This window comes from Theropithecus gelada, chromosome X (genome assembly GCF_003255815.1).
Source record: "Theropithecus gelada isolate Dixy chromosome X, Tgel_1.0, whole genome shotgun sequence".
Classification (NCBI taxonomy): domain Eukaryota; kingdom Metazoa; phylum Chordata; class Mammalia; order Primates; family Cercopithecidae; genus Theropithecus; species Theropithecus gelada.
Window position 1 is genome coordinate 152,217,066 of NC_037689.1, and position 14,779 is coordinate 152,231,844.

Below are 14,779 nucleotides of genomic sequence, written 5' to 3' on the forward strand. Positions count from 1 at the left end.
AAAAGTCAGGAAACAACAGGTGCTGGAGAGGATGTGGAGAAATAGGAACACTTTTACACTGTTGGTGGGATTGTAAACTAGTTCAACCATTATGGAAAACAGTATGGCGATTCCTCAAGGATCTAGAACTAGATGTACCATATGACCCAGCCATCCCATTACTGGGTATATACCCAAAGGATTATAAATCATGCTGCTATAAAGACACATGCACATGTATGTTTATTGTGGCACTATTCACAATAGCAAAGACTTGGAATCAACCCAAATGTCCATCAGTGACAGATTGGATTAAGAAAATGTGGCACATATACACCATGGAATACTATGCAGCCATAAAAAGGATGAGTTCGTGTCCTTTGTAGGGACATGGATGCAGCTGGAAACCATCATTCTCAGCAAACTATCACAAGAACAGAAAACCAAACACCGCGTGTTCTCATTTATAGGTGGGAATTGAACAATGACATCACCTGGACACAGGAAAGGGAGCATCACACACCGGGTCCTATTGTGGGGAGGGGGTAGGGGGGAGGGATTGCATTAGGAGATATACCTAATGTAAATGACGAGTTAATGGGTGCAGCAATCCAACATGGCACATGTATACATATGTAACAAACCTGCACGTTGTGCACATGTACCCTAGAACTTAAAGTATAATAATAATAAAAAAGAAACAAACAACCCAATTAAAAATGGGCAAAGGACCCAAATAGAATTTTTCAAAAGAAGAAATATAAAAGGCCAACAGATAAATGATGCTCAGCATCACTAACCCACAGGGAAATGCAAATCAAAACACAATGAGATATTCCCTCACATCTATTAGAATAGTGTCTTAGTCTGTTATTATGGACTATAACTTATTATGGACTATAATTTATTATGCTGATATGACAGAATACCACAGACTGAGTAATTTGTAGTGAATAGAAATGTATTTGGCTCACAGTTCTGGAGGCTGGGCAGTCCAAGATCAAGAGGCCAACATCTGGCAGAGGCTTTCTTTCTGTATCATAACATGGCAGAAGGGCAAAAAGAGGGCAAGAGACAGCAAGAGTTCAAATTCACAGCCTTAGGTGCTTTTGTAACTGGCATTAATCCATTCATGAGGGTGGAGTCCTCATAACCTAAACACCTCCCATTCGGCCCTACCTCCCAACACTGTTGCATTGGGAATTAAGTTTCCAACACATGTTTTTTTGGGGAAAACACTCAAACCAGAGCAAATAGCTATTATCAAAATGATAAAAAGATGACAAATGGTGGTAATGTGAAGAAAAGGAAACCCTTGTATGCTGTTGCTGCAAAAATAAATTGGTACAGCCATTATGAAAAACATCATAGAGTTTCCTCAAAAAACTAAAACTAGAATACCATATGATCTGGCAATCTCACTTCTGGTATATATCCAAAGGATATAAAATCAGTATGTTGAATATCTGCACTCCCATGTTCACTGTAACAGTATTCACAATAGCCAAGATATGCAAACAACCTAAGTGTGTTCATTGATGGATAGAGGGATAAAGAAAATCTGATATATATCATATATATATATATATCTGATGGAATATGCCCACAATTATAAAATATTATTCAGACTTAAAATAGAAGAAAATCCTGCCACTTGTGATAACATGGATGAAGCTGGAAAATATTATGCTAAGTGTAATAAGCCAGACACAGAAAGAAAAATACTTCATGACCTCATATGTGGAATCTAAGATGGTCAAACTCCTAAAAGCAGACAGTAGAATGTTAGGTGCTAGGGACCGTGGTGTGGGGGAAACAGGAAGATGGTGATCAAAGGGTACAAAATTTCACTTATGCAAGATAAATTAGTTCTGGAGATCTAATGTATGATATAGTAACTATAGTAAACAATACTGTATTGTATACTTGAAATTTGCTAAAAGAGTAAGTCATAAATGTTCTCACCACAAAAAAGGTAGCTAGGCAAAGAGATAGATATATCTTAATTAGCTTGCTTGTGGTGACCATTTCACAATGTATCAAACATCATATATCAAAAACAACATAAATTGAAACATCTTAAATATATGTACCTCTTAAATATATGCAACTTTTATTTGTCAATTATATCTAAGTAAAGATTTTTAAAAAGAGATGCAGTTTCTTGGGCACCAAGTCAGGTCTACTGAATCAGAATCTAAATTTTAATAAGATCCTTAGGTGTTTCATAAGCACACTAAAGTTTGAAAAACACTGGCAGAGGACAGAGACAGCTGTGAAAGAGTACTGGGAATGCACAGCCTATCCTCCACACTGGTCTCAGAATGATCTTCTAAGAATGTAGTGTGTACGTGTGTGTGTGTGTGTGTGTAGAGAGACAGAGAGAGAGTCTACAATGTGGGCATTAATGAATGATCCCACTGTATGAATTAATGAGACACATGTTAGTATCCAAAACATGGGATTTCGTACCTTGACATGTCTGGGTTCTGGACAAAATTATATAACATATTCAAGGGAAAGGGAATACAGTTTGAGAAATATGGTAGTAATGCCAATTTGAAAGGCCTAGATTTAAACCATGGCATACAGCATAAGAAATACTGAAAATGATATAACTCGCAGAACACTTGGGATTTTTTTATCTGCTTGAATACACTAAAATAGGAATCAATGTAAGTCTATTATATGATCACACATCAGAGTTTAGTATCATGGGAAATTTTTAAAAATTATTCTGCCATGTAGCATTTTTTCTTCCCATGGAATAGAAAATATTAATAAATTTGTGGCTTTGTTCCTAAACAAGTTACACCAGAAATCACAACATTCTTTTTTATAAATATGTCTGTATTGGGGGGTTAAAATAGAATGAATAACATATTCAAATCATAGAACTTTATTTAAAGATTTACCAAGGATTTTGTTTTCTCTGCTGCTCTCCTCTCTATATAGGAGAAGATTTGACCTTCTATTTATGGCCTTGCAAGAGCTTGCAAGACTTGGCTCTTGCAAGAGCTAGTATAATTAAATCCCAGGTAATAAGTAAACACTCCAACCCACCTCTCTGGGGTGGGATGGTGCAAAATTATTTGTAGAAAGCCACCTGTTTCGTCTAGCTACCTCCTGCATAAGTGGGTACTGGCAGCTCTTGGGGGCCTGAATTTTATGTCTCATTTTGACTAAAATAATGAATGTGTAGTCTGACTCCAAAAGGGGATAGTCATCTTTGATTTGAGATAGGTCTCGTTGTGTTTCCAAATTTCTGATTTAAAAGAAATTTGTTGCTACAGAATAATCATTGAGAAGTAGAAAAAGTTTTGAAATGAAGTATATATCAATGTAAAATGCCATTCCGTTTTATCAGCATCTGAAAAGTTTATGTTGAACTTAAGAGTATTATATAGCTAATAAATGTTGATCATTAACTTGTGACTAAACTGTATGTGCTAGGAAGAATATGATCTCCCAGTGATGTCCACATTTTAATCCCCAGAACATTTGACTATGTTATGTTGCATGGTAAGAGGGACTTAAGGTTGCAGATGGAATTAAGTTTGCCAATTAGCTGATGTCAAAATAGGGAGAATATCCTGGATTATCCAGGTCTGCCCAATGTAATCACAAGAGGCCTTGAAAGTGAGAGAGAGAGGTAGAAGAGGAGAGTCAAAGGGAGATGTGACTACTTAAGAATAGTCAGAAAGGTGCAATGTTACTGGCTTCGAAGATGAAGGAAGGAGACCATGAGTTAATGAATGTGTGTGGCCTCTAGAAGCTGGAAAAGAAAGGAAAAAGGATTCTTTCTTTTTTGAGACAGAGTCTCACTCTGTCGCCCAGGCTGGAGTGCAGTGGTGCGATCTCGGCTCACTGCAAGCTCTGCCTCCCAGGTTCACACCATTCTCCTGACTCAGCCTCCCAAGTAGCTGGGACTACAGGCTCCCGAAAAAGGATCCTTTCCTAGAGCTTCCAGAAAGAAATGCAGCCCTGATGACACCTTGATTTTAGCCCACTGAGACTTGGGTCAGTCTTCTGCCCTATAGAACTGTAAGATAATAAACTTGTGTTGTTTTAAGCCATAGTAAGTTTGTGGTAATTTGCCACCCCAGTATTAGAAAACTAATACCCTACATACATTGACTTTGCTTTCATTCATTACTCAATCTTTGTGCCTTGATTAGAAACCTGCTTGGGGAGACAATTTATTAATTCAACAAATAGTTAATGACTGACTACATAAATCCTAGATTCCATATATTATGTACCAGGCATTGTGCTAGAAGGCCTCACTGGTAAATTCTACTAAATGTTTGAGGAAGGATTAACATTAATCCTTCTTAAACTCTTCCAAGAGATAGAAAAGGAGAGTAAACTTTACAACTCATACTATGAGGCCACCATTATCTTGACATCAAAGCCAGACAAATATATCACAAGAAAAGAAAATTACAAATTGCATGCAATTGAATATGTGAATATAATATTCCCTTAGGCATATAGATGCAAAAATCTTCAACAAAATATTAGCAAACCAAATCCAGCAGCATGTTATAAAGGTTATATCCCATGCTCAAGTGGAAATTATCCCAATAATGCAAGACTGGTTCAGCATAAGACAATCAATCCACCAGTCAACTCCACATTAATAAAATATAGGGGAAAAAATCCTGCAAGTTTATTCTGGTTGATGCAGAAAAATCACTTGATAAAGCTGAACACTTTTTCATGACAATTAAAAAAAAAAAAAAAAACCAGTAAGCAAACTAGAAATAGAAGAGAAAATCCACAACATGATAAAGAGCATTCATAAAATACCCAAAACTAACATCACACTCAATGGTAGAAGACTGAAAGATATTTCCCTAACATCAGAAATGAGACAAGAATGCCTGCTGTTATGACTTCTATTCAAAATTGTATTGGAAGTCTTAGCCAGAGCAATTAGGAAAAAAAGAAATAAAAGCCTTCCAAATTGAAAAGGAATAAGTAAAGCTATCTTATTCTCAGATGAACATGAGCTTATATATGGAAAACCCCAAAGAATCCACAAAACACTATAGAGCTAATAAATGAATTCAGCAAAGTTGCAGGATATAAGATCAACACGCAAAAATCAGTTGTATTTCTACACACTAGCAATGAACAATCTGAGATGAAATTAACAAAATAAAAAATAATTCTATTTAAAATAGCATCAAAAAGAAGAAAATACTTAGGAATAAATTCGGCCAAGGAGGTACAAGACTTGTACATTGAAAACTACAAAACATTGCTGAAAGATATTAGAGACAGCATAAAGAAGTGGAAATATATCCTGTGTTCATGAATTAGAAGACAATATTATTATGATGATGGTACTACCCGAAGTGATCTACAGATTTAATACAATCTGCATCAAAATCCCAGTGACCTTTTTTTTTTTTTTTTTGGCAGAAATGGAAAAGCCAGTCTTAAAATTCATGTGTGATTGTGTGGGACCTCAAATAGCCAAAATAATCTTGGAAAATAACAAAGCTGGAGAACTCACATTTCCCAAATTCAAAACTTCTTATAAGGCTACAGTTATCAACACTTTGTAGTACAGGTGTAAGGACAGACATATATATATATAAATGGAATAGAATTAGGAAGAAGAAATAAACCCGTAAATGTATTCATGGGTATGTACCTCAAATATGAATGGTTTCCAGCTTATAATGGTTAGACTTACAATGTTTTGACTTTATGATGGTATGAAAGCAACATGCATTCAGTAGAATCTATACACATAAAAGTACTTAAAATACACATACAACCACATACAACTATTCTGTATTTCACTTTCAGTGCAATGTTTAATAAATTACATGAGATAGTCAACACTTCATTATAAATTTGACTTTGTGTTACATGATTTTGCCCAACTGTAGCCTAATTGTAAGTGTTCTGAGCATGTTTAAGGTAGGCTGGGCTAAACTATGATGATTGGTAGGTTAGCTGTTGATATGGTTTGACTCTGTATCCCCACCCAAATCTCATGTCAAATTGTAATCCCCATGTGTCAGAGGAGAGGCCTGGTGGGATGTCATTGGATCATGGGGGTGGATTTCCCCTTGCTGTTCTTGAGACAGTGAGTGAGTTCTCATGAGATCTGATGGTTTAAAAGTATATGACATTTCCCCACTTCACTCACTCTCTCTTCTGCTCCACCATAGTAAGGCGTGCTTGCTTCCCCTTCACCTGCTGCTGTGACTGTAAGTTTCCTGAGGCCTTGCAGTCATGCTTCCTGTTAAGCCTGCAGAACTGTGAGTCCATTAATAAATGCTTCATAAATTACCAAGTCTCAGGTAGTTATTTATAGCAGTGTGAGAATGGACTAATATAGCTGTATTAAATGAATTTACACTAATAATGGTTTTAACTAACAATGGGTTTATCAGGATGTAATACCATTCCAAGTTGAGGAGCATCTGTAATTTAAAACAGCTGTTCAAACACTTGTACAGGAGCGTTCATGGCAGCACTATTCACACTATCCAATCAGTAATGTAGGGGATCAAATGCCACCTCAAAATATGCCACTTTGGCATATTGATTATTTTGAGTTTAAAGGCACTTGAAAATAGTAGATGCAAGAAGAGCATGCTGACCTTCCTTTTTTTTTCATGAAAGGAAGAGATGAAACTCTGATGTGAAAGGTATTATCTGTATACCAGGAAGAAGAAACACATTCTTATTGCCCCAGATGGGGAGTCCAGGTTTGAGGGAAAGCTGCTCCAAAAAAACCTTGTTAAACAACTCTTACCTTCTTAGTGACTTTTCCACAATTAACTCTCCTAGCCCAAACCCCATTGTCTTGTTATGTTTTCACAATTTAACACACTTTTTCCACCCTAGTATGTAAGTATTCAGCTGTAATTGCTCATTTGAGTCTTCGTATTTCTTATGAGGGCTCCCATGTACATGTAAAAAAATTTTGTATGCTTTTCTTTTGTTAATCTGTCTTATTTAAGTCCTAGCTGGAGAATCTAAGAAGATAGAGGGCAACATTTACCTCCTCTGCCATGGAAATCACTTAATGAACTGTTCATCAACTGATGAGTAGATAAACAAAATCTGGCCTATTTAAACAACAGAGTATTTCTCATTGGTGTTGTCTCAATGCTTAACACAGTATGCCTGGCACTACCCTTTAATATTTTTTGAAGAATGAGACAATGAATTATCATGTCTCCAGCTAGGTTCGCCAGTATGAGTAATATGTAGTGAGTGCCTACTGTGTGCCATTTTACTACCTAAACTTTGCATGGACTCTGTCCCCTAATCTTATCTACCAATGCCATTGTCTTAGTTGAGATATCTGTCATTTCTTGACTGGTATAATACAGCAGCTTTCTAATTCCAATCTCAGTCCTCTCTGTTCTATTCTCCACACACAATCCTCTCTGTTCAATTCTCCATGCAGCTTCCAGAGTGATCCTTCTAGAGGCAAATCAGACCATGTCACTCCCAAGCTGAAAGACCACAGTGGGTTCAGTGTAGCCTACAGGGTATTCTAAACCCTGAGCATGGTATAATAGAGCCTCCATGTCTTGGCTCCTGCCTACCTCTTTCCCAGCCACATCAACCACTACTACTCCACTGGCATCCTACTCTCCAGCCTTAATGAATTGGTTGCAACTCCCCTCCTCCCACCAGTGCCTTGGCTTCTCATCATGCTACAGATTCTTTAACACACGCACTGTCCTCCAAGAAGCTTGCCAGATCCACTCCTATTCTTTCAACGAAATGTTTATTGACCACTCTTTATACACTATGACCAAACAGGATTTATCCCACAAATGTAAGGTTGGTTCAACATGTGAAAATCGGTTTATATAATACACCATATTAATGGTTGGTTCAACATGTGAAAATCAACTTATATAATACACCGTATTAACAGAATGCATGGTGGAGCGGCGGGGGGCGCGGAGGGTGGGGGGGGGACTCATGGTCATCTTAATCATGTACAAAAAGGATCATCTGAAAAAACGCAATACCCTTTCATGAAAGTACATTCAACAAACCAGGAATAGAAAGAAACTTCTTCAACCTGGTAGAGGGCATCCATGAAAAACCCAGAGATAATATCACACTTAATGGTGAAAGACTGGTTGACTTCCCCCTAAGATCAGGAATGAGAAAAGGATGTCTTCTCTTGCCACTTCTAATTCAACATCGTACTCAAAGTTCTAGTCTGGGCAATTAGTCGAGAAAAAGAAATAAAAGGCATCCAGATTGGAAAGGAACAAGTAAAGCCATCTCTATTCATACGTGCATAGATGGCATGTTCTTATATAGAGGACACTAAAGAGTCCATCAAAAGGAAAAAAAAGAAAAACCCGAGATGGTTTGGCTCTGCGTCCCCACTGAAATCTCATGTCGAATTGTAATCCCCACCTGTTGAAGGAGGGGCCTGGTGGGAGGTGACAGAATCATGGGGGCGGACTTCCCCCTTGCCATTCTTGTGATAGAGTTCTCACAAGATCTGATCGTTTGAAAATGTGCAGCCCTTCCCCCTTCGCGCACGTTCTCTCTCTCTTCCTCCTGCTCCAATATGTGAAGAAGGTGCTTGCTTCCCCTTCGCCTTCCGCCATGATTGCACGTTTCCTGAGGCCTGCCCAGAAGCAGAAGCCTGTACAGCCTGCAGAACCATGAGGCAATTCAACCTCTTTTCTTTAGGAATTACTCATTCTCAGGCAGTTCTTTATAGCAGTGTAGAAACGGACTAATACGCCAACCCTATCTGAGTATGCTCAGCAAAGCTGCGGTACCCAAGATCAATCTGCAACAATCAGTGGTATTTCCATACCCTAGCAGTGAATAACATGGATGAACCCTGATGAAACCATTATGCTAAGTGAAAGCAGCCAGACACACAAGGCCTCACATTTGGTCGTATGATTCCATCTATAGGAAATCTCCAAAACAGGCTAACCTCTACCGACAGAAAGCAGATTGACAAGTGGTTGCCAGGGACTATCGGGAACGTGCGTGTGGGCGGGGGGAGAGGGCTGTGCGTGGCGGGGTGTGGGGGTTGGTAGTGGCGGTGTGGAAGGAGGCGTGTGGCAAGTGACTGCTTATAGGTGCAGGGGTTTCAGTTTCTTTTGAGGGTGTTGAAAATGTTTTGGAACTAGGTGGTTGTGACGGATGTGCAACATTGTGAAGGCGTGGTACCCACTCTCCCCTCGCCCACCCCTCTGTCTTTCCCACAGTGTTCCCATCCAGTAGAAAGGGAGAGTTCCCACTGGCAGAGAGAGGGTCACGAGCGGGATTCCCCTCCCCCCACCATGGCCCTCCAGTCACTTCTAGGCCCAGGCCTGCTCCCTCGGGGCCAATGGGAAAGCGCTGAGGTCACCTGATGGACGTGTCCCTTGTGAGGCCGTCACCACGTGCGTGCCCGTCACCACGTGCGTGCCCGTCACCGCGTGCGTGCCGTCACCACGTGCGTGCCCGTCACCGCGTGCGTGCCCGTCACCGGACGTGCGTGCCCGTTGGTTTCGGCTCCCCAGCCAATGAGGGGCTGGGCCCTGGTCGCTAGGATACACAGTACTGGACGCAGTAACTGTCATCTTGAGAGCCATCTTGTCTAGCTAGGGCAAGCCGAGATAGCACACTCAACGCCCAGCATGTCGGGGAGGAGGAGCCATCGCCGGTCCTCCGGGGCTGGTGGCCGGGGGCAGACCCGCTCTCGCACCGTCCGAGCGGAGCTTTCGTTTTCGGTGAGCCAGGTGGAGCGCGGTCTACGGGAGGGCCACTACGCTCAGCGCCTGAGTCCCACGGCGCCGGTCTACCTCGCTGCGGTTATCGAGTACCTGACGGCCAAGGTCCTGGAGCTGGCGGGCAACGAGGCCCAGGACAACGGAGAGAGGACCATCACTCCACTGCTGCTGGACAGGGCGGTTCACAACAACAGGCTGCTGAGCACCCTTTTTGACACAACCATCATCTCTCAAGTGGCTCCCGGCGGGGACTAGCTTCTGACGCCCGGCCCCTGGGACCTGGCAGGTCCACTCGTCCACCCACCCAGCCCCAAACTCCCCGGCCTCAAATCCCCCGGCCCGAACCCCCGGCCTTAAATCAACCCCCACCACCCGGGCCCCAAAGTCTTGGGTCTTCATTAATTCTGTCAATAAAATGTTTAAAGGAACCCACCTGCCTGCTTCAGTCACTTTGAACCCTTGGGGTGGGGGGGGGGGCGTGGGCGGTGAGATGGGTGGGGGGGTGGGTGGTGACATGGGGTGGGGGGCTGGGCGGTGACATGGGGTGTGTTGGGGGCGTGGGCGGTGAGTGGGGTGGGGGGTTGTGAGACCTCCACAGCTGGAGGGATGGAGAGGTGGTGGGGGTCTGGGGTTGGGTGGGAGTCAGGGATGGCACAGAGGAGCGGTCCCTCCCGGTGACAGTGCAGGGGACTGGCCCTGGGTGGGAAGGGGACACCCCCGCTGGTTCTGAGCAAGTCAGGGCCTGCCCGGGAAAGTCCTCAGCATGATGGCGTTCGTTGGGGCGGGTGGGCCTCAAGACCATGACTGCAGCGTTGCGACAGGATGGACTCCTAAAGGCAACCGGGCTGGGGACGGAGAGGTGGACCCGGCGCTCGGCAAGGGGCCCTGGACAGGAAGATGGAGGAGTGAGCGGTGGGGGGAAAACAGTCGAGAAATGCACGGACACGGAATTAGGGTCACGAGTTTAGTTTGGGTCATGTTCAGATGGAGAGGCTGTGGGAGGCCTTCAGCAAGCGAGAGCATCTGCATTGCAGCCCAGCTAGCAGCAGCTGGCGCCCGGCCAGGCCCCGCGTACCTTCCCGGGGTCTTGGCTCCGCATCCCCGAGACCCTGGATTTGCATGCGCCGCTCACAGCCCGGCCAGGCCCCGCCTCCGATCCCGCTCTTTGCACATCACCAGGGCAAGGGGCACGCTCGGGCTGGGGAGCGGGCGCGGGCACGCCGGCAGCCCGCCAAGGGGGACGCAGGGCACGTCGCCCCGCCCCGCCCCGCCCGTCCGCCAGCTGCGGCAGCGCGTCCGGAAGTGCCTGGGGCGGCGAGCATGGCGGCGGCGGCGGCCGGCCTGGGCGGCGGCGCCGGCCCGGGACCCGAGGCCGGGGACTTCCTGGCCCGCTACCGGCTGGTATCGAACAAGTTGAAGAAGCGGTTCCTGCGGAAGCCGAACGTGGCGGAGGCCGGCGAGCAGTTCGGACAGCTGGGCCGGGAGCTGCGCGCCCAGGAGTGTCTGCCGTACGCGGCCTGGTGCCAGCTGGCGGTGGCGCGCTGCCAGCAGGCGCTCTTCCACGGGCCCGGGGAGGCGCTGGCCCTCACCGAGGCCGCCCGCCTCTTCCTGCGGCAGGAGCGCGACGCGCGCCAGCGCCTGGTCTGCCCCGCCGCCTACGGGGAGCCGCTGCAGGCCGCCGCCAGCGCCCTGGGCGCCGCGGTGCGTCTGCACCTCGAGCTGGGCCAGCCGGCCGCCGCCGCCGCCCTCTGCCTCGAGCTGGCCGCCGCCCTGCGCGACCTGGGCCAGCCGGCCGCCGCCGCCGGTCACTTCCAGCGCGCCGCCCAGCTCCAGCTGCCCCAGCTGCCCCTGGCCGCGCTGCAGGCGCTGGGCGAGGCCGCCTCCTGCCAGCTGCTGGCGCGCGACTACACCGGCGCCCTGGCGGTCTTCACGCGCATGCAGCGCCTGGCGCGGGAGCACGGCAGCCACCCGGTGCAGTCACTGCCGCCGCCCCCGCCGCCGGGGCCCCAGCCCGGGCCCGGGACCGGGGCGACCCCCGCCCTACCGGCCGCGCTGCTTCCTCCGAACTCCGGCTCGGCGGCGCCCTCTCCCGCCGCCCTGGGCGCCTTCTCCGACGTGCTGGTCCGCTGCGAGGTGTCCCGCGTGCTGCTGCTGCTCCTCCTACAACCACCGCCGGCCAAGCTGCTGCCGGAGCACGCCCAGACCCTGGAGAAGTACTCCTGGGAGGCTTTTGACAGCCACGGGCAGGAGAGCAGCGGCCAGCTTCCCGAGGAGCTCTTTCTGCTGCTCCAGTCTTTGGTCATGGCTGCCCACGAAAAGGACACGGAAGCCATCAAGTCGCTGCAGGTGGAGATGTGGCCACTGTTGACTGCTGAGCAGAACCACCTCCTTCACCTCGTTCTGCAAGAAACCATCTCCCCCTCAGGACAGGGAGTCTGATCCATCCCATTCACCCAGTGACTTTTTGCCCAGACCGGCAGGGGATTCCCATCAGTCACGTGAACCAGATGACTTTGCCTGTTACCAAACCTCACGCATCCACGTTTGCGTCTGGGGAGGAATAAAAAAGACATCGTTCCCGCTTCTGCGTTTTGTTATTCCTGTTGCCGCCATAGGAATTATTTCGTTGGGTGAACGTTACCTGCATGCCAAGAACACACTTTGATAGAATCAGAGTAGAGGACACGGCCGTCTTCTAAAAAGCCACGACATGAAAATGACAGTCCCTTTCGTCTCCTTCCTCTGCTTCTTCCACCCAACGCAGCCTCCTGCCTCTGCCTTTGTTTCGTAGTGAGGATTTTATTTTGCACGGCACTCTCCCTCTAAATACCTACCCTAGATGATTTCATCCTGCCCCTCATTTCTGAACGTATTTCTGTGTCTTTGTAATGGCCACATTTCTCCTTCCACTCGTCCGCACAGTCCGTCTTCGTGGCAGGGGAGTCATTTTATTCCTTACAGCTTCCTTGTAACCACAGCCCTAAATCCATGATAAAGCTACTCTTGCACTCCTCATGTGTGGTTTTGGTGTCCCTCGTCTATAAAATGTGACTCTCTTCCCTACTTGTCAGGAGGCCAGAAGCAGAACCAGATAGCTCTTTGGGCTCCAGGGTGTGTTCGTTCCTTTGAAATTTGCACTATGCCTGCCTCCTATGTGGGCAACGAACCTGCAGAGATCATCTGTGATGTGCTCCGTACTGGGGTGACTGCAATGCAAACGTGTCCAATGCAGCGGGTCCCGTGCCGATGCGTCAATTTGCATTGGAATTCACGGTTCCGGTTCTTTTCCCAGAGGTATATGCAGTGTGGATCACAACAGCTTTTATTTGTAATAGGGATTCCCCCCGCCCCCCATCCCCGAGATGGAGTCTCACTCTGTCACCCAGGCTGGAGCACAGTGGCGTGATCTCGGCTCACTGCAACCTCCGCCTCCTGGGTTCAAGCGATTCTCCTACCTCGGCCTCCAGAGTACCTGGGATTACAGGGCGCACCACCATGCTAGGCTAATTTTTGTATTTTTAATAGAGACGGGGTCTCACCATGTTGGCCAAGCTGGTCTCCAACTCCTGACCTCAAATGAGCCACCCTCCTCGGGGTCCCAAAGTGCTGGGATTACAGGCATGAGCCACCACGCCTGGCCTGTAATAGGGATTTTGCTGCAACTTTTAGTTAAGTGGGTGAAATCAGAGTGCGTGGCCCTTTGGTGGTGTGCGATCACGTGACTGCAAGGCAGCCTCCGTGTTCCCCAAAAGCAGGATGGCGTTCCATTTGAAAACACTTAAGTTTCCAAGGCTTACTGGCTCAAATGGAGCATGCAACCCAACTAAGCTGTTTTCTTATTTATTGCGTCTTTTTGATCCTTTTGATGGTGACAACAAGAACCCTTCAGAATATAGCCTCTTTCTCAGACTTTCAACCCTGGGGAAATGCATCCTTTGGGCCGAAGTGGCACACAATACTGATCTTCAGGGCTGAGATATAAGGACACAGTTTGGAGTAGGTGTTTTTGTTATGCGTCTTTTTGCGGGGGAGAGGTGTGGAGGGTTGTCACTGTGAGTTGAGTGCCTCAAAATGGGTGGGACTTGTAGGGTGTTCTTTTCTGCTTCTACTTCTATTTCAGCAGTGTGGAAGTAACGGGAAGCACCGTCATTCCTCTTTCTCTCACTTGGCTGCCAGGAAAGGTCCTACGGAGCCCTGAACGCCTAGCCCAAATTATTGTAAAAGCGGTTGAAGGGCTCATGGTCCTTTGCTCTTTGGCTGTTTCCTGGTATGCTCCTCTTAACCCGGGCTGCAGACCTGGCCGGCTGGCTTATTGTCAGGTTTAGGAGTTACGGAGCATGACTGGTGACCAGTTTGGGATTTGGGCTTCAGGAGAAGCCCCCTTAGGCCTCTGGTCCAAACTCCTTGCATCAGGGAGGTGAAGGGAAGGATAACCAGACAGTCAGGTCCTGGGTAGCTGAGCATAATTCTAGGAAACACTAAAACTCCTCGTTTTCCATTTGCCGTGGGCTCATTCATGTATCTCCCTCAGAAACTTAAGAGCAGTGATAACTGGGCCGGGGCCAGATTTCAGCATTTTTGAGAATTCCCTCCTAATGTACCACATCAATATCAAAAGTCAACACTGATTTCTAGCATGCCAAAAGCAAATATTTTCAGAGGACATGACTCCTTTGCTTTTTAACTTGAAAACAATTCCAGATCCACATTTAAAACACTGTAAACCGTCGGAAATGGTGGCAGCGAAGCAGTGAACCCTTAAAGGGTGTTGGGGTTCCCCTTCTCCCCATTATGAGGTACTCCTAAAAGGAGAAGTGTTGCTTATGAAAGAATATTTTATACGCGAATAGCACGAAGACAAAGACGTTTGAGAACCGCGACGCCGGAGGAAGGTGATCAAGACTGAAATTAGTGTATTAGGCAAGATCTGGTTCCTAGGTGCTGAGGATTCTGGTGCCAAGGATTAATGTTAACCGTGTAGGCATCTCTACCACCGTTAGAGGAGACCAGCAGCCCACAGACTCTTTCTGTCAAGGGCCAGATAGAAATGTGTTAGTCTT

At 46.3% G+C, this 14,779-nt stretch overlaps 3 protein-coding genes across 4 annotated transcripts in view; 2 read left to right on the forward strand and 1 right to left on the reverse strand.

Moving 5' to 3' along the window:
• Window positions 1-14,779, reverse strand: part of F8 (coagulation factor VIII) — a 222,598-nt gene that overhangs the window by 42,395 nt on the left and 165,424 nt on the right. Inside the window, exon 1 of one of the 2 annotated variants that reach the window (XM_025371968.1) lies at window positions 10,795-10,972. The exons of the other annotated variant lie outside the window; for it this stretch is intronic. Within the exon in view, the coding sequence (XP_025227753.1) occupies window positions 10,795-10,818 (24 nt within the window). The 5' untranslated portion in view covers window positions 10,819-10,972. Of the gene's footprint in view, window positions 1-10,794; window positions 10,973-14,779 lie in introns of those variants that run through there. 2 annotated transcript variants of the gene reach the window in all.
• On the forward strand, window positions 9,550-10,150 carry LOC112615379 (histone H2A-Bbd type 2/3). The gene has a single exon (XM_025371972.1). It carries the CDS (start codon window positions 9,627-9,629, stop codon window positions 9,972-9,974), a length of 348 nt encoding a protein of 115 aa, XP_025227757.1. The 5' UTR covers window positions 9,550-9,626; the 3' UTR covers window positions 9,975-10,150.
• F8A1 (coagulation factor VIII associated 1) lies at window positions 10,904-12,734 on the forward strand. Its single transcript, XM_025371969.1, has one exon. The coding sequence runs from the start codon at window positions 11,040-11,042 to the stop codon at window positions 12,156-12,158; it is 1,119 nt and encodes a 372-aa protein (XP_025227754.1). The 5' UTR covers window positions 10,904-11,039; the 3' UTR covers window positions 12,159-12,734.

Coding starts and splice junctions, on each gene's coding strand:
- F8A1 (XM_025371969.1), top strand. CDS start 11,040: ATGGCGGCGGCGGCGGCCGGCCTGGGCGGCGGCGCCGGCCCGGGACCC.
- LOC112615379 (XM_025371972.1), top strand. CDS start 9,627: ATGTCGGGGAGGAGGAGCCATCGCCGGTCCTCCGGGGCTGGTGGCCGG.